The 26,485-nt window shown below is 38.6% G+C and overlaps 1 protein-coding gene across 1 annotated transcript in view; it reads left to right on the top strand.

Moving 5' to 3' along the window:
* NEB (nebulin) overlaps window positions 1-26,485 on the top strand; it is a 195,069-nt gene that overhangs the window by 116,413 nt on the left and 52,171 nt on the right. Inside the window, exons 86-120 of the mRNA XM_075117652.1 lie at window positions 168-275; window positions 1,045-1,356; window positions 3,576-3,779; window positions 4,023-4,127; window positions 4,735-4,839; window positions 4,937-5,248; window positions 6,348-6,452; window positions 6,726-6,824; window positions 7,497-7,598; window positions 7,826-7,933; window positions 8,612-8,923; window positions 9,083-9,187; window positions 9,273-9,377; window positions 9,892-9,996; window positions 10,997-11,104; window positions 11,207-11,320; window positions 13,617-13,814; window positions 14,788-14,892; window positions 15,409-15,513; window positions 15,606-15,710; window positions 16,100-16,207; window positions 17,181-17,294; window positions 17,626-17,823; window positions 19,029-19,133; window positions 20,135-20,239; window positions 20,735-20,842; window positions 21,493-21,600; window positions 22,488-22,595; window positions 23,130-23,234; window positions 23,325-23,429; window positions 23,626-23,724; window positions 23,997-24,107; window positions 24,283-24,387; window positions 25,306-25,410; window positions 26,170-26,274. Coding sequence (XP_074973753.1) covers window positions 168-275; window positions 1,045-1,356; window positions 3,576-3,779; window positions 4,023-4,127; window positions 4,735-4,839; window positions 4,937-5,248; window positions 6,348-6,452; window positions 6,726-6,824; window positions 7,497-7,598; window positions 7,826-7,933; window positions 8,612-8,923; window positions 9,083-9,187; window positions 9,273-9,377; window positions 9,892-9,996; window positions 10,997-11,104; window positions 11,207-11,320; window positions 13,617-13,814; window positions 14,788-14,892; window positions 15,409-15,513; window positions 15,606-15,710; window positions 16,100-16,207; window positions 17,181-17,294; window positions 17,626-17,823; window positions 19,029-19,133; window positions 20,135-20,239; window positions 20,735-20,842; window positions 21,493-21,600; window positions 22,488-22,595; window positions 23,130-23,234; window positions 23,325-23,429; window positions 23,626-23,724; window positions 23,997-24,107; window positions 24,283-24,387; window positions 25,306-25,410; window positions 26,170-26,274 — 4,611 coding nt within the window. The remainder of the gene's footprint in view (window positions 1-167; window positions 276-1,044; window positions 1,357-3,575; window positions 3,780-4,022; window positions 4,128-4,734; window positions 4,840-4,936; window positions 5,249-6,347; window positions 6,453-6,725; window positions 6,825-7,496; window positions 7,599-7,825; window positions 7,934-8,611; window positions 8,924-9,082; window positions 9,188-9,272; window positions 9,378-9,891; window positions 9,997-10,996; window positions 11,105-11,206; window positions 11,321-13,616; window positions 13,815-14,787; window positions 14,893-15,408; window positions 15,514-15,605; window positions 15,711-16,099; window positions 16,208-17,180; window positions 17,295-17,625; window positions 17,824-19,028; window positions 19,134-20,134; window positions 20,240-20,734; window positions 20,843-21,492; window positions 21,601-22,487; window positions 22,596-23,129; window positions 23,235-23,324; window positions 23,430-23,625; window positions 23,725-23,996; window positions 24,108-24,282; window positions 24,388-25,305; window positions 25,411-26,169; window positions 26,275-26,485) is intronic.

Raw genomic sequence — 26,485 nt, 5'->3', positions numbered from 1 at the left:
TTAATCATTACATGTGTGTAGTAATTATCAGTTAAAGGGATAGGAATAATTTAGATAACCCACAAAACTGTAAGGATCAAATGAAAACATCCATGCTGTAAATCTAGGGAAAATATGATTTATGAGAAAAATGAATTCTAAAATTGTGTCTTTGATTTTGATTACAGAAACATTATCAGCAAGCCTGGGAAGATGCCAAGATGAAAGATTATGACTTAAGAGCCGATGCCATTTCTATCAAACATGCCAGGGCTTCCAGAGACATTGCTAGTGAGGTACGATCTCTGTTCCTTCTCTTTCATTTCTATGAAAGGCCGTGCCTATTCATTCTCATATAAAACACAGCAGACAACTGTGTAGCTAGCTAAGCTCAATTCAAAGCTGTTGTGTATTCATATATGAACAGCATGCTGTCTTGTATATTTGCATTATTTTAAATCCTGTCTTGACCCTCTCTTTCTAGTAGAACTTAAAATTTGCTATTGGTAAAATATTAATGATAATAAAAGATTGTATTTTGTATTTGTTGTATCAAAGTAGTTTCAGTAGAGGTTCAGAGAGCTATTTTGCAATACACTGTAAAGTTTTATCCACCAAACATTTGCAGTAATTGAGGTACAGACTATATTTCTGCTGCTCCCAATACATAATTCAAGGGTGTTATTTTTGTCAGTACTGCTGTCAAGATTTCTGTTAAAATCTAAAATGTAGCAGTGCTTATAAACCTTACCAAGCAATTGGAATAACTGTGTATTGTAACTAGTGAGGGAATTCTGAAACATTTTTCTTTTATCATGGTTTTAAACTGTTAAGTTAGATGGACCACATTTTCCAGAGTTATTGGTGATTTGGGGAGTCAGGTTTTGGGGGCCCAACGTGAGACACTGTACAGTGGACCTGAATTTCAGAAGTGCTGATCCAGTACCCTTTAAAATCCTTTATGGGTTCCCAAGGTTGGGCACTCATAAACAGTTGTTGCTTTAGAACATGTAGACTGGCAATTCATGACTATTTCTGCTAATGTTTCCTCTCTATGTTTATTAGTACAAATACAAGGAAACCCACGAGAAACAGAAAGGCCACTATATCGGATGCCGAACTGCAAAGGAAGATCCCAAATTGGCATGGGCTGCACATGTAATGAAGATGCAGAATGACAGAGAATACAGGAAGGCTTATCACAGTTCGAAGGCTAAGATCAACATACCAGTTGATATGGTTTCTGTCTATGCAGCCAAGGAAGGCCAATTATTAGCGAGTGACGTTGACTACCGCCAGTATTTGCACCAGTGGACATGTCTGCCAGACCAGAATGATGTGATCCAGGCAAGGAAGGCCTATGAGCTACAGAGTGATGTAAGTAGGAGTGTATATACAAGTGGGGATGCCACATTAATAACTGTTGAGATATAAGGCTCTGTAGGCACATCAAGGTGACATGACGATAATCATGGGGGATTTGCCCACCTCAACGCTTTCTACAGTTTCTCCTTCCTTCAGCAGCTCTTCAGTGGTTGTTTTCATTTTTTTTTCCAAATGTGGGTCCTAGCTGTGAATTCCCACAGTGCTTATCAGTGGCTACTTTTAACATACTCGAACAGTTGCCTTGCTAACACTGTTGTGCTTTTTTATGCATTAGTACATTTCTACTGAATTTGTGCCTCAATGAGCTCTTCACTACAGAGGGATCATGATGCTGATGCAGCATCCGTTACGCGTCCAGTTTATATCCACTTTCGGAATGTCCATGAAATACATTTGTAAGAAATCAGGGAGTGTGTGTAAGAAAGTAGGAATCATTGTTGCTGGGTTCCAGGTCTGGCCCTGTTGTGTGATAGTCCACGGATCAGTTGACCTCTCTTTGCTTGAATTTGCCATCCGTAAAATGGGTGAAATAATGTGACTGATTCCCTTTATGAGCATAGGAAATGCAGTGTAAACCCTCAGTGTACATGGGAGTAGCTGCACCAGAGGGAATATTTTACTCCAGGTGAGGTTTACGTTTCAAATCAGCATATTCTGGAGTCTGGATCAATACATCTCCTGTCTGGCTCCACCCACTCCTCAGCTACTTTTAAGGTTATGTTGGCTGGCTCCAGGCCCTCTATTCTGCAAACATCATTAGTTTATTCCTTTTCATCCAATAGTATGGTGATAGGCGGGAAAGTAGTTTTTGCAGCTGGGCTGGTAAATTATCTTGGTGGTTGTTCAAAGCTAAGTTACAAACATATTGTGGAGAGGACTCTTTGAGTATCTTTTTACTTCACTAACCACCTTCATAGGTCTTGCACTGTGATGGCTTTCCCTCTGGATAAGCTATTCAGCCATACAGCATATGGTCACTTGAGAGAGACTTGACAAAAACCCTCTTCTCAGAAGCTGTTTCTGCCCAGCATTCTAACTAAGTGCATACCTGGGAGGCAAACTACACAAATTCTGATCCTTGCATTGCAGTATATTACCGCAGAGTTGATAAAAATCAATGATTTTTTAAATTTAAATTGGATTTTTGATTTTGTTGTTAAATTATAGTAGGTTTATTGTTTTAAAGATATACCTGTTTAAAATGAAATCTGAATTTAATACAAAATATATTAAGGCCTAAATTTATAATCTCTTAAAACATTTATATAAATAATGAATATGCTGAATCCATGAAACGCTATCAAAAACTTTGAGTTAGACTACTTTTTTATATAAAGAAATAATCAGGGGGAAAGTATGTAACTTTTGAGGTCAAGCTTTATAAATTTGGCACAAGAGGTCATGTAGTATATTAAGGACTTGATCCTGTAGGGCACCCAGGCATATCTGAAAATTTTCCCAGGCTGACCTGAAGTAATCAGTTTAATTCACTGACTGCAGTTAATTCCTCTGTTTAGTAAATCATTTAGTTATAAATGTGAAACATGTTTTGATATGAAAAGGTTATTTACATGACATCTAAGGTTGTTTTGTTGAATAAAAATAAATTTTATGTGCTCTTTTATGTGTTTAATTAAATTCCAGTTACCATTCTAATGCAGCTTGACACAAATCATGAGCAAAAAGTTAATTGTCAAGTAATCAAGCAATATATCATTCATCATTTTCTAACATATTAAAAATGTAAAATTTTTAAGAATCTGAAAATGTTAAGATATAACTGCTTAAATAAATGTACACAGTTATAGTGTACGCTTGTAGGTAGCAAAAAGATGTTCCAAATCTAGTGTAAAGGCTCTATTTAGTTGTAAATCAACATGTTTGAATGGTTATATCAGTTAATGAGAATCTACCTTTCTTTAGATAATAGCTGAAAGACAAATGGAAAAGTTGATTTAAAATCGATTATTTAAATTGAGGTTTTCCTCTTGGTGATTTAAAATCACTGACTTAAAATCACTTTGGTTTAAACCAATCTACCCTGTCACTGGTATAAAATAACTTTATATAAAAGTCAATGAAAGAGAGTTCTGTCTCCATCTCCAGAGTGTTTAGTATTTTCCTACCCATCTACATTATTTAGTATGGATTAAAGTAATGAAGGTATTACGTGTGACAGTTATGTTCCTCTCTGACCTTATCTGTCATAGGCCTTATATAAATCTGACTTGGAATGGCTGCGTGGCATTGGATGGATGCCAAGTGGCTCTGTGGAAGTGAAGAGAGTGAAGAATGCCCAGGACATCCTGAGTGAAAAGATGTACCGCACGCCTGTAGAAAGTTTGAAATACACCAATATTGTTGACACTCCAGATGTTCTCCTTGCTAAGACTAATGCTGTGCAAATCAGCCTCGTATGTTACTTCATGCTTATAATATAAAATTATTTCAGTGCAATATATAATTAAAGAAAACCTCGCTGCTAAAATGTTAAACTAATTATTTGTATTTTAAATTAACCTTAGAAGCATTCCAAAAGTTTAGACTTTTAGTGTTCATAATTCTGGGTGGACTTTTGGCCCACTGTGCTGTGAAGTTATACAAAAGGACTGACATATTCACAATATATGTGAGCTCACCATTTTTTATTTTCATAGTCCAAATACAGAGAAGCTTGGGACAAGGCCAAGACTACGATCCATATGACGCCAGACACACCTGAAATCAACCTAGCCAGGGCGAATGCTATTCATGTTAGCAATGTAAGTATGTCTATAGGATTTCTTAGGTTTCTATAAGTTGTTATCTGTATCCTCTGAATTTTAAGATTCTACAGTATTTTCAAAATGCATGATTTAGCCATGTGAATATCCACTGAAGTCAGCGGGAGAGTCACAGGTTCAATCCTCATGCGGTGCTTTGAACATCTCCCCACTACGAATATAATTTTTAAAGTATTTAGACAATTTTTTGAATATTTAAGTAACAGCTACTAACAATGCTACCCATGATAATTTCCTGCTATCACATTAAATATTAGCAATACAGTGCATTATTGAAGCCACACATTTTATTGAATTAAGACAATTGCTAGCACTTACAAACTTCTCCTAGATCTTTACAAACTCACTTTAGTTCAGTGCTGATTGCAGTTCCTTAAGCTATACCTTCAGAATACTGGAAGCACTGCATTGTATTTGCAGTAAAAGAACAGACGACTTCATTTACTTCAGAGCTGGGCTGAACAATGCACAAGCATAAGTGACAGTGAAATGTTTTTAATGTGACTACTTTAAATGCACAATTGTTTAATTGATTGCAAATGTGAAAGTACTAGAAAAATGATGGGCTAATTTTCTATCTTCACAGAAACTATATAAAGAAGCTTGGGATGAAGTGAAGATGAGCTGTGATTTTAGGGCAGATGCCATCCCAATTAAATCAGCCAAAGCCTCAAGAGAAATTGCCAGTGATGTAAGTATGGAAAGAGGGCATTTCTAGATTTTCACAACCATTTCTAAAGCCTCAGAAATGTTAGTAATTTACATGGTGGTCTTTGCTCTGTATCCAGTATAAATACAAATTAGATCATGAGAAGCAGAGAGGACACTATGTTGGGACTCCAAGTGCAAGAGAAGATAACAAAATACGATGGGCCCTGCATGCAGCCAAGCTTCATAGTGACCTAGAATACAGGAAACACTTTCAGAAGTGGAAGACAAAGTGCAGTATACCAGTGGACATGCTTCCCATTGTGGCAGCCAAAAACTGTCAAACTTTGGTCAGTGATATTGATTACCGTAATTACTTGCATCGGTGGACATGTTTGCCAGATCAGAATGATGTCATACAGGCTAAGAAAGCGTATCAACTACAAAGTGATGTGAGTTAACAAATATTCATATTTTGTCTTCTGAAATATTGCCTTCTCTACATTAGTCTACTCCAGCTCTAACTGAAGTTAACAGGAATTTTTCTACTGAATTGAATTGGAGTTAGATGGGGCCTTTTATTAGTAGATATATAATTTTATGCCATTATTATTACTATTACTGTAGCACATAAGTGTATATAGCTCTCTACCAAACAAGCTAAAAGATGGGGTCCATAAAAGATCTTACATTCAAACTCAGACACGCACAATATTTGAGATAAACATTGGGTCACCGGCACTGTAATTCTGTAAATATAAATGCATTAATTTTAAAATGAAAGGGCAAGGTAATATCTTTTATTGGACCAACTTCAGTTGATGAGAGAGACAAGCTTTTTGAGCCACTTCTCCAATATCCTTGGACCGACATGGCTACAGCTACACTACATACAATAATTAAGCATTAAGGCATAAAAACTAGATAATTGCTGAGTGAGCATAGCAATAGCATGTATCAGATGGTCTTATATTGTATAAATGCAAAGGCAGAAAGATGTTTACCACTTGAGAAATACAAGAGTTGCTTTGAAATTGTCTTTATTTCTACCTGGGGTGCCATATTACTGTTATAATTTGGAATGTATAAACTAAGAGAATACAGTTAATCTTGTGCATTTATTGGTCATTACATGCATTGCTTTGGTGCCATGGACAGCCAATGTCTAGACATTTAAAGCCATCTATAACAAACTGTATTGATCTCATATAAATTAAATTTTTACAATAAAAACATGTTTAGGGTACAGATGGTTAATATTTAGCTTCTCTGGTTTGAATGGTAAAAGACAGAACACTATTAAAGGATACTACATATAAGTAGTTGGTGAAATAGATTATGGAACTTGGTATAACTTAATTACTTACTGGATTTAATACCACGTTTAAAATATGGTGAACTTAGAGATCACATTGATATTAAGCCCAATAGTGTTCACCTTGAAATCAGTGGAAGTGAAAGACGAGCAGGGTCAGACCTATTATTTATGAAACTAACCGTGTCAAGCAGAAAAGTCAAATTAAAGACATGGATTCTATTTTGTCTCCACAGGCTGTTTACAAATCTGATTTGGAATGGCTACGTGGAATTGGGTGGATGCCAAATGACTCTGTTGGAATCAACCATGTCAAGCATGTCCAAGATCTCCTGAATGAGGTAATTATTAAGTATAAGTATTAAATATTCACAAATATGTTATTAACTGCATGTATTTGTAATTTGCAAATGCATCAACATTTTACTTTTACTGTAAATTTTGTAATAAAAAAGCTGGAACTTTCCACTATATTCGTCTTGCATTGGCTTGTAAATTAATTCTGGTCTTCCATGTAGCTTTTCTTTTTCTCTCTCTAAATGGAATTGTTCTATCTGGGTAGGAGGTACTGTAATACAATTTGATTATAATTCCATTGTTTTGCCCTTTTACAGAGAAAGTACCGCACAAAAGCTGAAACTCTCAAGTTTACTCCAGTGGCTGACAGAGTTGATTATATCACGGCAAAACAAAGTGGTGAAATTCAGAGTGATGTAAGTATATTGGTTTATTTTTGGGCTATTAAATGTATCTGCAAGACTTTGTCTTTAAAAGGAGAAAAGGTAATCCAGACCTCATTCTGGCTCAATACCTGTGGATTCCTTGAATTTGTGGGACTAATGTGAGTATTGTTGAACTCATCCACTTACTTTGTGCTGAAAGGCACTAGCTTCTGAGGAAGAGTGATTCCCTCCCAACCATTGTGAACTTTGCAATATGAGAAACTCAACAGTCCCTTCACCAGCCAGGACAGAAACTGGCATTTTATGGCTAGAATAAGTTATGAGAAGGCAGAATGTCATTTTTTCTGACAGTTTTGAAGGCCAGCATATGAGCCCATGCACTTTTTATTCAATGTGCCTCTCACTGGAAGAGAATAGGCCAATATCAGCATTTTATTTTCTGCACCAGTACAAATTGGAACATGCCTCCAAAGGTACCTGGCTTTGGACCATGATCCTGGAGTTGCCTTTCTCACATAACTTCCTCCATTTTTTAATGACTGTCTGTGTGGTTGGGTGTCTTGTGTGAATTTGGGTCTGAAAAAGTCGACAGTAATAATCCTTATAAATTATTTAATATGTATAATTGTGGTCTTGATGTTACATTTTCTAAATGTTGTGATGACCTTATAATTCATTTATTCCATAAATCCTTTTTTGAAGATTAAATACCACCAAGACTGGAATGCCATCAAGTCAAATTATACTCTAACAGACACGCCACAGCAAGAAATGGCCCGAGAGGCAGCCAGAATTCTTAACCAGGTATGTGTTCACCACCTGGAAATACTTGATCATCTGACAATTTGGAGTCACATTAATAACTTACTAGGAGAATGTATAATATTTGGACTGATTGTCTTTCTAAGAATGTCCTGGAGTCAGAATCTCAGCTTCTAATATTTTATATGGTCACATATCGACAGAAGGAGTGATGGTTATAGTGGTTTTATTCTTGGTTTTAACTTTCTTTCATGTTTTATTTCCTACAGAACCTATACAAGGAAAGCTGGGAAAAAGTGAAATCTACTGGTTATATTTTACCTCCTGATGCTGTGCAGCTTCGTCATGCCAAGCACTCCGGTGATGTCCAAAGTGAGGTAATCACATGACTTCAGCAGGAGATTGCTTGGGGCCTGCAAACCCGCAACCTCAACAGTTTATATTCAAAAGGCTTCAGTGGGAGCCAGCCCCTAGCTTTGTTTGTGATGGAGCCCGTCTCTGCCCAGCACTCCTCCTTCATGGAACACCATCCCATGATCAAAGAATCCAAAGCCTTCTCTCCGACACCACCTGCGTAGCCATTCGTTGACTTCCACGATTCGACGGTCCCTACCCAGAGCAGAATTTTAAATACAGCTTGGCAAACTATTGATGCAATTTTCAAATTCTTTTTTTCAAGCTATTTATAAAGCTATGGTTATATGCAATTGTGAGCAAAGTAATTGCAAGGTGTTCTAGTTGTGCTGAAGAAGTTGCTGTATCCCCTGTTAAAAATGTGGCAGAAAATTAAGCTAGATGGTTGCATTACCATTAAAGAGGAAGGAATATATATTCTAACATTATCACTCACCTCATCCTATAGTATATGTATCCTGTAATGTACTGAAAATTGAGATGTAATTAGCAGCACATTGCCTATATAATAGGGTTCCATTTATTCCTGATGTTATAGAAAACATAGAGTTTACAGGATAGAAAGAGAAGAAAAAGGTTCAGTTGTGTTCAGGTCAGTATTCAGTGCTGACATTTAAATATCTTTTCTCCTCCCTTGCCAGCTGCAATATAAAGCTGAGTATGTTAATCACAGAGGTCACTATGTTGGTGTTCCCAGTATGAGAGATGACCCCAAGCTGGTGTGGTTTGAGCATGCAGGCAAGATCCAGAATGACAGATTGTACAAATCAGCTTATCACAAATCAAAGTCAAATATTAACATTCCTGTGAATATGATATCAATCTTGGCGGCCAAGGAATGCCAGACATTGGTCAGTGATATTGATTATCGGCAATACTTGCATGAATGGACATGTCACCCTGACCAGAATGATTGCATCCAGGCAAGGAAGGCCTATGATCTACAGAGTGATGTAAGTGATTTCCCTTATTTATATTACGTGATTTTGACTCTTTGCGGGTTTATGTACATGGCCTGTACCAAGTAAACTTAAAAAACCGAAAGATTTCTCTTTAGTTTAACTCATGCTTTTGTCTATATAATATGTGTATTTCTTTGCATTTGTTTTCAGAATATCTATAAATCTGATCTGGAATGGATCCGGGGTTGTGGGTGGATTCCTTTGGATTCAGTGGAACATAGGAAAGTTAAGAAAGCCCAAGAGTTAATAAATAAGGTGAGTGAAAGTTTTCACAAATACAAGTTTCCCTCCTATTTCCAGTGCATGGTATTTAAGAAGATTTTGTCAACTCTTTTTGCAGAGAGCCTATACGAAAGAAGCCCTTGATAACTATTCCCATTTCACAAGTGTGGTTGATACTCCGGACGTTGTTTTGGCGAAGATCAACTCTGTCAATCAGAGTGATGTAAGCCTTATTTTTTTGGAAACTATAATAATGTATTAGCAAAATTATTAGATGGCCTGATTATTACTGCTAGAATGGGGTCTACAGTTAATATATTAATGCAGCAGTTTTGTTTGGTAAAAGTGTTAAATAAGTGAGCAACATAATATTACTGTATCATTACATTTTGCATTTAAGATCTCCAAAAATCATAGACGCTATACATTTGGCTTAAATTATTTTTAAAAATCCTGTTCTAGGTGAAGCCAGTATAGTACACTGGCTTAATTTACAGAACACCTACTAAAATATTTCTGCAAATCAAGAGTTTTCATATCCTTAGAGTAATGTATGAATTTTCTGATGAACCATTATGATGATACTTACCTAGGTCCCAGAGTGATTGGTATGCACTATATAACATAATTCAGATAAGGTGGTGCAAATGGGTATAAATGCTTGTTTCTCACAAGCAGACCAATCAACTAATTTGTTTCCTAAAAGTCATTAACACAGTCTTTATTTTCTTCTTTAGCTGAAATACAAAGAAACATTTAACCTTGACAGAGGCCACTTCATTGGTTCTGATGACACTCCAGCATTGAACCACACCAGAGAGATGTCTAAGCTCTATAGCGATGTAAGATTTGGTAAACAGCATATCTAACTGACTGAACTTAATTTTATTATATATTAATGTTAACTGTAATTGCCCAGTGGATAGAGCACTGGACTGGAACTAAGGAAACCTGAGTTCTATTCCTAACTTTCCTACTGGCCTTCTGAGTTACCTTGGGCTAGTAACTTCCCTTCTGTGTCCCATCTATACTTACCTTCCTTTGTAGAGTGCTTTGAGATCTACTAATGAAAAGTGCTCTACACTGGCAATATGTATTATTATTACACATATTTTGCATGTAGAAAAATGTTTTTGATTTTGTGAAACATCTGGATATATTGCTGATGAAACTTAGTTTTATTTACTGCTTAAAGGCCAGATTGTGAACCCTTTATTCACATTGCTGAGGAGTTACTCATGTGAGTAGTCCCATTAACTTTAATGGGTGAGTAACTATACCTGCCGGGGTCAGTAATTGCTCATCGATATGAGTAAAGGTTTTACAGTCTAGCCCTAAATTATGTTTATCGTATTTAACACATGTTAAACATCTGTCTGGAAAACACCTGCCACATGGGGGGGGGCTACCATAAATAAATTCTAATAATAGGACTTGGCAGGTTTGCAGGTTTGTGAGGCATACATCTGGATATACATCTCTTCCAATTCCAGGTAGTGCTTTTATACCAGGCTTCCCATTTAAATTATGAAAGGAGGATATAAATATTAGAGGCCATAGCCCCAAATCAGGAAAGCATTATTACTCAAGTATGAACGCAAAGTTAAGCTTGTGCTCAAGTGCTTTGTTGTACTGGGACAGAGATTATGATCCATTATTCACACTGAGAAACACCTTACTTGGTGAGTGATCCCACTGACTTCACTGGGGCCATTTGTGGAGTGAGGTACTACTCAGTAAGAGGGGAAGAAGCTGACTCTACATATTTTGCTAATGTGGGTATGTTTACTGGAAAATATACTGTACATTTAATCAAAATCTATATATGTTTTCTTTGTCTAGAAACAATATAAGCATTCATGGGAAACTGGTAAGGCTATAGGCTACACTTTGCCTCCAGAGTACATCCCTATTGTTGGAGCTAAGCATGCTGATTATATTAACAGTGAGGTTAGTATGAATCTTTTTTTAATTATATCCTGCATATCTTTTTTTTTGTGGCATTGCTTATTTTAATGATCTCAACAATTTTTCCATGTGAATGTTTTGCAGCTTAAATACAAAGAATTCTATGAGAAGCAGAAGGGCCATTACCTGGCTGGGAAGCATATCTCCGAATTCCCCAGTGTCATTCATTCTCTAGCTTTCCAAAAACTAAGGAGTGCGGTGAGGGTTTTTTCTTGCAATATTTTCTCTTTTCCATATTTAGTGTGTGCCTAACTCTGATCCTACAATCCCATCCACATGAGGAATTTGCACATAAAAGGCCTTTAAGATTTAACATTTAGCTAATATTACTGTATTGATGAAATCAAAACATTATTTTATATTTGCATATCTTTTTCTGAGCCATGGGTGTTTAGCCAGGGATAAACAATTATATACGAAACTAGGAAACTAAGAGGAGAGGTAATGAAAGATTAGATATATTAGAATAGAAAAAAACATAAGCTTTTACTGTTTGCCATTTACTCCTGGGGGAATTCTGTGCCACTGCGCATGTGCAGAATTCATGTCCCCCGCAGATTTCTTTGCTTCCCCACAGAAAATGACTTTCTGACAGCGAAGCTGCAACAAAAGTAAAGCAGCACTTCCTTGCAGCGCAGGTGCAATGTTTTAGACACCCAGAGCAGCCGGCAGAGAGGTAAATCACTGTGGGGCTGGGGACACCCCAGCCAGTGGCTCCTACCCAGAGCCAGGATGAGCTGCTAATCCCAGCTGGGCTGGAGGCAGCAGAGGTTGGGACTTCCTCTTCTCCTACAAGGAGTGGCTGGGGCTGTGTCAGACCCACCTCCAGAAAGCTCCCCCAGCTGCAGGAAGCTCAGCATCCTCCACTGCTTCCTGCCCCCATCACTCCTCAGGTGTGGTGGGGAGGAGTCACTGTTCAGGGAGCTACTCCCCCATCTACCCAATCCCTGTGCATCCAGACCGCCCATACCCAGACTCCCCTGCCAAGCCTCACCTGGTACATCCAGAACCCCCCATGTCCTCCATACACAAATCCCACCCCACTGAACTTCAATCCCTGCATCTGGAGCCCCTCTGCACCCAGACCCCCTGCTTTAGGACCCCCACCCCTGCACCCAGACCACCCCCCCTGAGCTCCCTGCACTCAACCACCCACCCTGATGCCCCACTTCCTACGTCACCCTGAGCCCGCACGTCCAGACCCATGCCACTGACTGCCAACTAGCTGCACCCAGACCTCCACTCCACCAAGCCTCACTTCCCCAGCACCCAGACCCCCCTGCTGAGAACCCACACCCAGACCCCTTGGGTGAGCCCCAACAACCTTCATCCCTGCAGAGACCCATTGCCCCTGCACCTGGACCCCCCCCACTGAGCCTCTGTGCATCCAGATCCCCGCACTCCTAGACCCCCATTGAGCAGCCTGTACCCAGATTGTCCCACAAAGAATCCTCTCACCCCACTTCTGGCTCCCTCCACACTGAGCCCCTCAACACTTGGACCTGCCTGGTTGAGCCTACCTGCCTCACACCTGGTGCAGAGGGGCATGGCTCCAGCATGTTTCTAGGGCAGGCCCAGGCCTTATGCTGTGTCGGGTTCAGCCTCACCGCTGAGTCCATGTTCCAGGGGGTCGAGGAGCTGCAGGGTGATCTCCCACCTTCGTGCAGCCAGTGGCCTTTGCTCCCCACTGCCATGCTGGAGCCTCTGCATATATTTATTGACAAATAAAACTTGCAGAATTTTAAAATATTGTGTGCAGAATTTTTTGATGCATAATTTTTTTTTGGCACAGAATGCCCTCGGGAGTAGCCATTGTGTGAAATCTGAGCAGAGAGATGTACTGTATTGCTCAAGCTACCATAGCTTACTAGAGGATTCTGATTAGAGTTAGGTGTTAGCTAGCAGCACGTGGTGTAGTAGGCCTGTTAACTCTAGCAGGGAGTTAACTAGACAGTGATATACATAATAGTCAATCTGTTACCACCACTGCCTCACCACTTCATAATCTCCCAAGGCACACATACAGTTACGAACAAATATAGTCACTAATATTGTGCATGCAGTTAGACAGGGAGATCTAGCTAGCCATGTGTTAATAAAAGATTTGATGAAGAATAAAAACAGCGCTCATGACCACAAGAAATGTTGTTTTCCCAGCCTCATAGATTAAAAGTGGTAGCTGGAGTTTAGGACTGCTTTTACCTCAAAGTCTCATGCATTTTCTAACCAGCTGTGTGAATCTAACAGGACAAGGGCCACTCCTTCTCTTATAGCAGTCCAGTAGAATTAATTTTAAACATTTTAATTTAATTATTAAGTATTTCTTCAGCATTATAGGCTCAGTCCTGATCCCACTGCAGTCAACAGGAGTTTTGCCACTGAGTTGAAAAGGTGCTGGATTAGACCCTGTGAGATAGCTCTGTTTATAGTCAGAGCTGTGCCTGAAAAATACACATTTTTACTCTCTACCCTCTCCCCCATACTTCCTTTCCAGCTGGCCTACAGAAAGAATTATGAAGACACCAAGGCAAATGTCCATATTCCAAGTGACATGTTGAATCACCTGTTGGCTAAAAAGTGTCAATATATCCTCAGTGATCTTGAGTACAGAACCTACCTCCACCAGTGGAATTGTTCACCTGAAGAAAATGATGTTGTTCTAGCCAAGAAAGCCCAGGAGATTTTGAGTGATGTATGTACCCTATTTAGTCATTCCAAGTTTGGGTAGCTTCACAGCCTTCTGGCTAAATGACTTTTTTTTTAAAAAGTACTTAACTGTGCTTCCAAATTGCTTAATAACATCATTTAATTGAATCTGCCATAATGTTCAGGGGGGCTTTAAGCAATTTCTCATAGGATTTTTCGTGAGCTTGTTATTTATTATTGGGTTTGAAAATTGGAAAAAAGTTAAGATTTACAGGCCTAATCCAAGTCCAATGGAGTCCACATTAGGTTTTTTTTCCCCTAGCTTTCAGTGAGCTTTGGGTAAGGTCCTACAGAAACACACAAACCTGACTTGTGCAAGCATGCCAGTAGCTTCTAACCACTAGGGTTGGCATGTTGGGAATATAAGATGTGGTCAAAGCACTGCAGTGATCCTCAGGCATCATAATGCTCCCTTTGGACTGCTCTAACTTACACCGGGGCCAAAACAGCTCCCAGAAGCTCCTGGAATCAGAGGAGTGCAAAAGTGGTTTACCTGTGCCTTCCACCTTCGGGTGCACCAAGGATAGGGATCAAAGTCCAGTACACTGGTACAACTGACCAAATAGGTTGGAAAGCACTGGTTTAGTTGACCATATAATTGTACTATTAAATCAATATGAAATGGTCCTTTTCACCCAAAGAGGTCTGATTACATCTGAATAATCTGACTCTACATGCTGTGGGTTGCCACTTTGTTTTACTTTTACTTCTCATATTAATTCCTGTAGAAAAAGCTGAAAATAAAACAGACTAACTGTGCTATTAAACCCTTTCCTTCATTCTCAGATATAAACTTTCAAAACTGATTTTAATCAGTGAATAAGACTGGGTCACAGCCTTGAGTAGCATTCTGCCTTGCTATGTGGGAGACATGGGTTTGATATGGGGAAGATGCAGTTACCACCTTTCAGGTAGTGTGCACATTTTCTGGGAACTGATTTAGTTTTTCTTCTCTACAGGTTGTGTATAAAGATGACTTAAATTGGCTGAAAGGACTTGGATGCTACGTCTGGGACACCCCACAAATCCTGCATGCTAAGAAATCATATGATCTCCAAAGCCAAGTAAGCAAATCTTCCTTAAATAAGAAGAGATAGTGGGCCACATTTTTATTTCATTTACATTCCTTGGGGTTTGCACCACCATAGCTGTGAGCAGGGCTTGATGCTGTACAGTATGCTTTAGATCAGCAAAATAAAAAAGTTGCAATGTAGTCTTCCAGGCTTATCTGATAGAGACATCATTATTTCTGCCTGCTACTGAAAAAAGCAGAGAACCAAGAAGAACTGAAAAGGATAGCAGTTTAACAGAGTTTGAACAAGCAAGTTTATTTTAATCTGAAGATGGTGAGATTGGTCTGCTTGGATGTGGACTTTCCACTGCTGAAATTTCTTCATGTGGAGTGATCAGCTCCCAAGACTTCTTGCTGTTAACATTTCGGAATAAACATTATAATACACAGCATAGAGGCCTATTTTAACAAAGGGAATAGATGGCTGATGGACCTGGAAAACATGATGAAGTTGCTAGGGAAGCAGGTCTAGGTAGTCTCAGAACACTTTTTGTTTGTGTTTTCTTAGCTGAAATACACAGCTGCAGGAAAAGAGAATTTGCAGAACTACAGTGCCGTTACTGATACACCGCTTTATGTGACTGCGGTCCAGAGCGGCATCCATGCTAGTGAGGTGAGTCATTCCCCTTTTTCCACCCAGAAGCTTTCCCCCATTCCCACAGATAGTTAAAACACAGTGAATTAATCACTATATCTTTCTTAAAGGTGAAATATAAAGAAAATTATCACCAAATTAAGGACAAATATACAACTGTGGTGGAAACAGTGGATCACGAAAGAACCCAAAATCTGAAACATCTTTTTAGCAATGTGAGTGTTTTTAACTCTTTTTTGTTTCTTTCAAGGAGCTAGTGTGATGGGATTTATTTTATTTTTGCAAACTCCTTAGTTCCAGATGCTAGGCAAAATACAGTGTATTGATAAGCTGATTCCCTGTATCAAAGTACAATTGGGGACCAATTCTTGCAGGAGACTGGGCCCCAGTGGATGAACAGTGGCTTTTGTCACTCATGGAATGAGCTTTTGAGCCTGGTGGGTGATTATTCTGAACCAGCATTCAGTCTACTGGGCTTGAGTAAGAGTTCAGAGGTCTGCCGAGGTCTAAGTTAAGATACAAAGGATTTTGAATGCTTTCCTATACTGTGTATTATGTAAGAGTTTTGAAAACCATATTCAGAGATCTTTGTATCCCCACTCAGAACCTGTACAAGGAAGCCTGGGATAAAGTGAAAGCCACTGGTTACAAAATATCCTCTGATTCCGTCTCTCTGTCTCGTGCCAAAGAACTGAAGCATAATGCTAGTATTGTAAGTGAACATCATGTTTTAAGCTTCTCTATCTTTGCAGCTCATTAATGCTAGCAATAAAGCCCTTTTCCGCTTTGTATTTACATAGTACAGCTGTACAAAAATTTAATATTACTATTTATTTTTATTTCAAATGTGTGTCTATGAGTAGGTACACAGTCATTCATGCAAGTAATTTCTTCTTCCCTGGCAGCCTTATTATCTATTGACCACAACCTGGTTCTTGCTTGAAACAACACCCTTCTCAATCTTTCTACCAAATACTTCAATAAAAGATTGGTGACTTATATCCCTAGCCAAAGTTTGCTTTCAGCAACTTCTTTGCTTTTTATACTTCCAATTTTTAGATGTAAGACAACAGGATCTAAACCTCTGGCTAGATTTGAATTTGAGGTACTGTTACATTTGGTGGATTTAACCACACAGGTTGAACTAAAGACATAGTTCTGTGATTCATCTTTTGATGAGCAAAATTCACATTTTGCGGTACTGTTGGAAAGCTCTTCCTGACAATCACTATACAAGACATATGCTAGATGGGCCTCATTCAGCAGTCCATCCTATGCAACAAAGTACTTAAACATGTGCTTGAAGTTACACATGTGCTGAATATGGGTGGATTCATGCACATGCTTAGCTGCTTTGCTGAACTGAGACCCATAAAAGATAGTTCCCTTCCTGAACATTTTTATATTGACCTCTGTAAATATAGAGAGCTGGAATTATTTTCTTACAATAAATTTATCAATTCATTTATTCCTGCTATTTTACAAAATTCCTCTGGAAGTAGTCGTTATCTATATGACATGATAGGTACGCCTAACAAAACAGAAAACAAGACCCTGCCCTGAACTGCTTTCAGTCTCCACTGACTTCAAAGGAGTTGTGTCCACTTCAGTCACCAGTGAATTTGGCTCTAAAAATGTAGTCGTCTTACTGGAGGAAGTCATTTTATCTCCTTGTCTCTGCTTAGGTCAAGTACCGGGAAGAATATGATAAATTTAAAGCACTTTACACTCTACCCAGAAGCATTGAAGATGATCCCAACACAGCAAGATGCCTTAGAGTTGGCAAGCTTAACATTGATGTAAGGATCTTTTTTAAAATTTCAGTTCTCCTGATAGTCCAAGCAACCACATACATTAATCAAGATTTCATATTTAAATATGTGTGTGGCAACTATTGATATTTACTAAACTATCTCCAATATGTATAGAAATATGTTTTTGTTTGTTCTGCTACAGCCTTTGGTAGTGTATCTGTAGAACAGGGTCTACCCTACAAAAACTACCAGGTTAAGGACCCTACTTATAACATGAAAGTGCTTGTTCTAACTTCTGTTGCATAAGAAAATCAACAATTTAAAATGATGTGTCACTCTTTTCTCCCATTATTAACATAATATTTTAATGTCACAGCGTCTGTACAAAGAAGTCTATGAAAAGAACAAGGCCAAAATCCACATTCTTCCAGACATGGTAGACATTGTAGCTGCTAGGGCCACACAGAAAAAAGTCAGTGAAATTGATTATCGCCTACATCTCCATGAGTGGACCTGCCTACCAGACCTTCAGATCAACGCTCATGTTCGAAAAGTCACTGACCAGCTCAGTGAAGTAAGCCTACAAATTATATTATGTCACTGTTCAACTTTCAAAAAGATTTCTATTGTTAGCTTCTGTCTGTAGTAGGTGAAATTGTGTTGCAGAAAAAATGTTGGAATGTCTTGAGTTTGCAATATTTGTGCATTGTTTTATGTCCACACATAACAGCTGTCCAAGACTGTTTAAAAATATTGCTTATTCCACAGGTGTTTAGTTTAGATCAAGCTGAACAGGTACAATCTGGTTTCTCCCCGGTATAAACATCAGACCATAGCACTGCAAGTCTAGTGATCAGACAGTTCTCCAAACTCCTTCTTATGTTATGTTTATAAATTACCCAGAGTAATTAATCAATAGTGCTAAGTACTCTGGAAATTTGGATGCCCCGGATGGGTTGACCCATGCGGCAAAAGGCTCTCCATGATTGCTCCAATATAGGGGCAGGCCAGAGGAAGGGCCATAGCATCTGTGTTTCTGCAAATCCAGTGGCCGCAGTAGAACATGCAAGTGTTATTTATAGGCAGTAGATGGATGCAGCTCAGTTACTCTGTCTATATGCAGGTAAAGTGAATTTCATCCACAGAATAGATACACACACCAACAAAGTTCAGAATTGCAGTCTTTTTTCAGTACTTCTTTCTTTTTATTACTGTCTTCCATACTGATAAGTATAGCAGCTGGAAACAGGGACTGTGAGAATTCCTTGCATTAGCACCGGTTTATGATCTCTCTGAAGATTTGTGTTTTCTGCTTAGTTTCAGAAAATACAAATTTTTACACAGTTGCTTAGATTTTTTTACAGTATGTTTTGGTTGTATTTCCTTTAAAAAAAAAACACTCAGATTTTGAAAAAAAAAATGCCCAGAATCTGAGAGAGACACTAATCATTTGTATTTGGCAAAATTCCCTGGATTTTGAAATGCCCTGTGTATAACTCATTTCGGCAACAATGCATCATTATGCAAAATACAGGTTAGTTGAAAGCCTTCCCGTCAAACTACTTCTAATTGTGTAGGCTCCCTCACCCTGCACCTGCAGTTCAGTTAAAAGCTGAAAGAACCAATAGCGCTTGTTGTGCCAGGATCCAGGCAAATTAGTTTCAGAATATTGGAAAAGATATTTACTATTGAAAGCTGCCATCTAGGGTTAATATGTAGCTAAGGGATTAAGCTGTAGTGAAATTCTCAAACACTTCCTTGTTTTCTGTAATACTTTAGATTGTATACAAGGATGACCTCAACTGGTTGAAAGGCATTGGCTGCTTTGTTTGGGATACTCCTGAAATTCTGCATGCCAAACACGCATATGATCTTCGCAGTGATGTAAGTTTGAACTGTCTCTAGTTTGGTTCCGCTTTTCAGTTTGCTTCACATCTAGTCTCACTCTTTAAAATACCATGGGACAAAGCCTGGAAGGGCATTGCATTTCCTCCTTACACTGAAATGTTCAGGTTGAGTTCTTTAAATTTTATTGATTTGCAATAATTAGGTGTTGTCACATAGTGCCTCCCCCGCCCCCGCCTCCACACACAGGAAAGCACTTAAGCATTTGTTTAAGTCCATGCCTATTCAGAAAAGTGCTTAAGCCTCATTGACATTAGTGGGATATACATGCTGAGATGCTCTCCTGTAAAGGGAATGCTTTACTGAATCAGGGCCACTGATTGGATGTGGGAGAGGGCTGGGGCAGGGAGTTGGGGTGTGGGCTCTAGGAGGAAGTTTGGGTGTGGGAGGGGGCTTGGGGCAGGGGTGGGGTGCAAGAAGGGGTGAGAGGTGTAGGCTCTGGGTAGCACTTATCTCGGGGCTCCCTGGAAGCTGTGACAGGGCCACTGTGCTGTGTATTCTGTACAGCAGCACTGAATGAAAATTCATACAATCTAGAAATAATATGTCATTGATTTGATTAGTCAATTTTTTTTAAAGGCAAAGTTTTCTTACTCATTATTAGCTGAGGATTAAGCAGTTGAAGTAGTTGTAGATAATGGTTTTGATTACAAAGAACACATCTCCTCAAGAGTTTTTATTTAGAATTTTTGGGGCTCATGGTTTTATATGGTACATACAAATAATTAATGACAGAATAGTTATGTTATTGAAGTATTATTGAAGTATTCTAATGTTGTGTTATTGAAGTATTCTAAAGTTCCCCGAGTGCAGTGCTATGACTGTTTTTATCTGGTAAAATGTCTCACCTGAGTACTTTTTTCTTTTCTTTTTGCTTAAATATAATTTACTTTATTGAATTACTAATATTGTGCATAGGCAAGTTGTTTAATTAAACAACCAGACTTACAAAAATCAAATTGTTTTCTTTCTCTCTGCAGATTAAGTACAAATCTAAGGCAGAGACAATGAAGAATGACTACACCATGATCACTGACACTCCTTATTATGTCCAGAATGTTATTAGTGGCAAGAATCTGAGCGATGTAAGTATTTATACCACATTTCATCCCTGTATGATATGTATCATGTCTCAATAATTCCAATAATGTAACATTTAATGACATGTTGGAATCACTTCATGCTGGTCCACGACCACCCTTTGCTATACCATCAATAGAATATTAGGCAACAGCTGGTTTCAGCAGCATGGCAAGCATGTTCTACATGGACATACCCTGAATGTGAAGCTTTTTCCTTCCATATATTTCAAAAGATGGTCCTGTTAAGCCTGCAAACACTAATTGACCCACAATAAGTTAGACCAGGAATTCTCAAACTTCATTGTACTGAGATCCCCTTCTGACAGCAAATATTACTATACGACCCCAGGAGGGAGCCTATAACTTGAAGCCCTCGGGCACCGGGGCTTGGCGACCCTATTAAAACAGGGTCGTGACCTACTTTGATTACCTCTGGGTTAGACAAACACATATCACGAAATGGTATCAATAGGCTAATTGGTTTTTCTTATTTCCTAGGCTGTCTATCGCCATGCATATGTGCATAATATTAGAGGCAAAATGACCCCCACAGATAAAACCGTGGACTTGGTGCGGGCAAAGCATGCTCATAATATACAGAGTGAAGTAAGTATCCAGTTTTCATTTCTAATAGGATACTACAGAATAATGGCCAACTTCTGCTGTTGCATGTCACATACGCTTGTTCAACTCCGTTGGGAGCTGTGAGTGTATATTTCCAGTTTACAAAACTCCAGGGAATTCTCCCCATTATAACTGGTTATGTCCTCTATGATTGTTCTCAGTGAAGATGCCAGGTCAGAATGCAAACCTTTCAGAGCCAGCAATCCAATCTGTGAGGCTGTTGTTCTCTTTGCTGCACTCCAAGACTGGAGATCCAGAATACAGTCTGTTCAAAGCCATCTGTCCAAGACCCACCCAGCATTTCTCCATTGCATTCTGGGTTTAGAGACAGAGAGTTCATTTTCTCTGCACCTCTTCCTTATATCCAAAACCCAGCCTATGTGATGATTTCGGCTTTTCCTCTGGCCCATCCTGGCTAGACTGTACTGTATTGCTCTAAAATTAAACTAAAAAATCTCTGTGAATGTACAAGGATACCTGATGTATCTCTATTATCTGTATGCCTCAGATGACCTCAGGGGAGTTAAATCAGGGGAGGCTTTGGCCCATTGCAAAGAAGATACTTGCTATGCAATACCAACAAACTTCCTCACATATTTTATGTAATTGTAACTCTTTTACTTTTCCTGCAGAATCTGTACCGAGGGGCTGGTTTACATGCCCTCCCCACTGGATACAAACTCCCACCAGATACTCCAGGTTTTAAGCTTGCTAAACATGTCCAGTACATAGGCAGCGATGTAAGTAATATACTAAGTTGTTTTAAGGTATGATTTGCAAGAGAATATTGGTTATCTCTAGGCATCCGATGTGAACATACAATATTGCTATATGGAAGTTGCTATTCAGCTATGCAGCCGATTATGTTTGCCCTGAGTATATGTAAAAGCTGATGAACTGTACAGAGATCTGAATATTTTGCTATCATGACATAAATTTCCCTCTGATATTTATATCTTATCAAATGCATGAGAAGTGAAACAAAATCACTAATCTCAACAGAAATAGCTCCCTAAAGGTTAGTTTCTGCTACATCATTTTGAGCCACAGAATTCAAATGTGCCATGATATCTCTCAAAGTTAGCATGATATGTATCCATTAAAGATTTGTGGCTTATTTTCCATAGTTCAGGATTCATAAGGGTCACATTTTGGGCTTGATTTAACCCTATGTCAGTGGGAGCCACCTTGCCCCAGGAAAAATTAACCCCCTGAGGAAGGACAGGATAATCAGGATGATCTGGTGGGAGAGCATGGCTTTGATTTGTGCCGGGGTACCCTTCTGGCAGAAGCTCTCACAGAGATAGCTGAATCTGAACATCCTTTGGAGTCCTCAATACACCACCTACCCATAAAGATTTTTAAAGGTATTTAGGTGCTTACAAATGCATATAGATGCCTAGTAGGCTTTTCAGACGTGCCTAGGCACCTACTCTCATCTGAATACCTTTCAAAGTCTGGCTTTGTGCTGTACAGAAGTGCCAACCCTGAATGTAGTCCTTTATTTATATTGGCTGTAAATAGTAGTAGATAAGCAGGCATTTATTACAGATGCCGTCACAAGCCAACATCATATATGATTGTTCTTACACCCTTTTATTTTAAAACTTCTTTTTTAATTTTACAGCTTAAATACAAAGAAGCCTATGAGCACATCAAGGCTAAAGGCTACACTCTTGGACCCAAAGCTGTTGGCTTTGAGTATATAAAGAAAGTGAATAAAGTTCTTAACGAGGTACTGTAAATGTTAATTATATATTTTTGCATTAATGCATCATTATTTGATATTGCTGGTGTATAATAAAATACATTACAACATAATTTCATAAAACAATCTAGCTGCTGTTTAATAAAAGCTGTTGAGAAAGTGGTAAGTCTCTGTGCTAGTGAGATCCATATTTTCAACATTTTTTGGCCCAAAGCTTGCAAAAAAACCCACACGCTTTCTTAACCATTGATTTTAACATGTGCTTAAATTAAGCATATGCACAAGTGTTTCCATGATCTGGGCCTTAGATTCTCTGTAACACATTTCCAAGATGTTAATAGAATAGTTGTTGTGAAGTGTCTTCACCGTATAAGAACCAAACCTTTCTAGTAAAGTGGTTCCATCTTCTCCTGTCCTTCTGTACTGTCTAGTGCATGGAAGTAGAAGGAAGTCTGGGGTTAACAGAGCAATAGCTATTTATTTTCTGCTAACCCGGATGCTGTATGGCTTTCTTTTAAGAGTTCTGTTTTAACACATGGAATACTCTCTCCTTTGGTGCAGAGGCTGTATAGGGAGATATACCACAAAAATAAGGACAAGATTCATACCACCCCTGACACACCAGAAATTCGCCAAGTCAAAGCCACACAGGAAGCTATCAGTGATGTATGTCTCATTTTTCCATTTTATAAAAAGGAGATGCTTGGTATATTCAGCATGATTAAATATGTGTAATATTTTCCCTTTGTCTTTCAGCTGATCTACAAGGCAGATTTCTTTAAGATGCAGGGACACTTGATATCCTTGCCATACACCCCACAAGTGATGCATTGCCGCTACGTTGGAGATATCACAAGTGATGTAAGCAAATATACCTTGCCTTTGAATGTGATGGGCCAAACTCTCTTCCTAGTCACACATGTGCAGATGTCAATGGGAGAAGAATTTGACTTGACATTTAAATTATGTACAAGCTAAAATAATGTGATTGTTTGATTATTCACTTTTTTCCAAAAGGATCAACTTTTAATTTTCTGTTATTATGATTGCTTCACAGAATAAATACAAAGAGGATCTACAGTGGTTGAGGGGCCTGGGTTGCTTCCTATATGATACTCCTGATATGGTCCGTGCTCGTCATTTGCGGGAGCTTTGGGTATGTTCTTTTTTCTGATACATAATTTAACATTGATTCATTATTTACTGATGCGCAGTTGTCAAGATGATCTGTGGTAGGTGCTACATCAGAATGATTAAGGAATTCAGAGTGTTTCATGCCGTGCTGCTAGACAACTGATTCAAAGTTTTAGCAATAGAGTGTGATGCCGTTGTATCATGGGTTACCCAGGTTAGGCTCCCCTGTACATTTTCTGTACACTGCTGAGAATACTGCAGCTTCCATATACGTCATGTTTATTACCTTTTCAGTCTAATTACGTCTACACCAATACGGCAAAGAAGATGCGGGATAAATACAGTGTGGTTCTGGACACTCCCGAATACAGGAAAATTCAGGAGCTGAAGACACATTTGAGTGAGGTAAGTATTGCATTATTTTATCTGTTCAGGTTGGCAGTGATCAAAAGAAGCTCAGATCATCTCACTGGCTTTCCTGATGTATTTTAGACCTTATCCTTTCTCAGCTTTGATTAACTAAATGCTAATTGAACATTTGTAACAAAGGAAATAACTGCCAGGCTTTGTCTCCTTCCAGGTGGTTTACAGAGCTGCAGGCAAGAAGCAAAAGACAAAATTCACGTCGATCCTTGATACACCAGATTTCTTACGAGCCAAGAAAGGACAGAAAATACAGAGTCAGGTAAAAATCCTTCCTTAATAGAAAAGGGGCTGGGAATCTGTGTTGATTGTTGAATCCATCTTACTACAGTGCTCCCCACAACCCTTCTCAAGTCAACCTAGAAATCTTAGGGATGGCTTGTAATGATTAATACACATTTTCAAATGACAACATGATTCTCAAGTTCATGATGTTTCTTTAACAAACATGTCCAGTTCTGTTCATCTGAAGTAGCAGAAATCTTTATTAAACCCCAATACAATTCCATTCAAATTCTCTAAAATCCAAGGTAGCCAGTAAAATCTGTCTTTATTAATGGGCTCATTAGCCAGGTAAAATGATGACATTTTTTAATTGATGTGCAGTCTGCCAAGTGATGTGAAAAACCTGCATGTACAGTTTAGATAAACATGTAGGTCTAGTGTGTGTGTGTGTGTGTGTGTGTGTGTATGTAAACACAGGCAGAGGGTACAAAGAGTTCCTTCTCCCTTAGTGCTGCATGGGGTTGTCAAAGCCAGAAACTTGCTTTTAATTAGTGCAGCTGCCATAGGTGTTATTAATTTACACCAGGGTATGTTCCCTGTAGTTTTTCTAGTTCCTAAAGGTGAAACCCTGATCCTGTAAATAATCAGTAATGTTTTTTAAAGATGGCCCAGAATAAAAGCTCTTGATAAGGGCCATGTGAAGGTCACTGCTATTACGCTCATTTGGGATTTTGATTTGTAAATATTTTGCTGGCATTTATGGAGTAGCCAGAGTATTGAGATAGAAGAAGGGTGAGGTGAGGGAGGACCTAGAAGATGAATGAGTGGATTACATTTTCACGATGACTGTGTGTGCGTACGCATTTTCAGCACACAGTCATTTTGTAGGGTTCCCAAGATAAAGTTTGTTCAGAAAATATGTTTCTAACATTCTGTTTTTCTTTCCTTGTCACAGTACTTGTATGTAGAGCTAGCCACCAAAGAGAGACCCCATCACCATGTTGGTGATCAGACTCCAGCCTTAACGCTTGCAAAACACGTGAAGGACATGGTCAGTGAGGTAAGATACCTGCTCCCATCTTCAGCACAGCTATGCTATGTGAAGGTTCCAATTCTAACATTACTGGGGTGGTATGTGTAGGGGTAACAGAATACACCTTTATTTTATTTTAAATCTTCTGATTCTTAAGTATTACATTTCCTTGGATGATCCCTGGGTAGTTTTTCATTTAATATATAATTCTAACACATAGAAATGTTTTGTAAAAGAGAAAAATCATCTGCTTCTAAATGCATGTCTGTAATATTCAGACTTATGAAGCCATAGACGTAGCATTAGCATTGCCCCTCCCCCCCAATAAAATAAAATAAAATAAAATAAACCCTTTAAGGGCTACATTAATAAATACAGGAAACACTGAGTTTGGAACAGAAGCTGGTTTTTGTGTTTATTAAAAGTGGACAAATGTTGTCATGGTACAAAACTACTCATTAAAGTGATGATCAACAACTATGATTTTTAACGCTAGCCCCTACCCCCAAATAGAAAATGTTGTCCACCCTTCTGTAAGGCATCATGCAGAGCAGATTGATTAGGACCTGGTTCTACACGGTGCTGAGCAACTTTCAGAAGCTGCTGAGCAACTTCAACTCCCATCGACTTCAGTGGAAGCTGAATGCACTTAGTATCTTGCAGTAATGACGGTCAACAAAGTGTACTAAATGTAGCTTCCCTGGGTGTTAACACAAAATCAGCTGGGCAAATATCTTTGTAACTAATTATATTTTTGTTCTTTTCCCTCCTGCCATCTGATCTTAGAAAAAGTACAAAGTCCAATATGAGAAGATGAAGCACAAGTACACAACTGTCTCTGACACGCCTATCCTCATCAGGGCGAAGAAGGCTTACTGGAATGCTAGTGATGTATGTACCCCGCAGACATCATCACTGATACTTTCTCTCATCTATATATATGGTGACTCAAGGCACCATATATCTTTTTATGTTTTGTTTTTTTCCAGCCAATCTTGTGTTCAAATGTGCTAGTCAAAAAAAAAGGAAAGAATGAGAGGGAGAGAGAAATAAATCGGGACAAAATGAATTGCTTCCCCATGTGACATTTACACATAATATA

This window comes from Caretta caretta, chromosome 11, assembly GCF_965140235.1.
Source record: "Caretta caretta isolate rCarCar2 chromosome 11, rCarCar1.hap1, whole genome shotgun sequence".
NCBI lineage: Eukaryota > Metazoa > Chordata > Testudines > Cheloniidae > Caretta > Caretta caretta.
The sequence above is the reverse complement of the archived record's forward strand: the minus strand, read 5'-3'. Positions and strand labels throughout refer to the sequence as shown.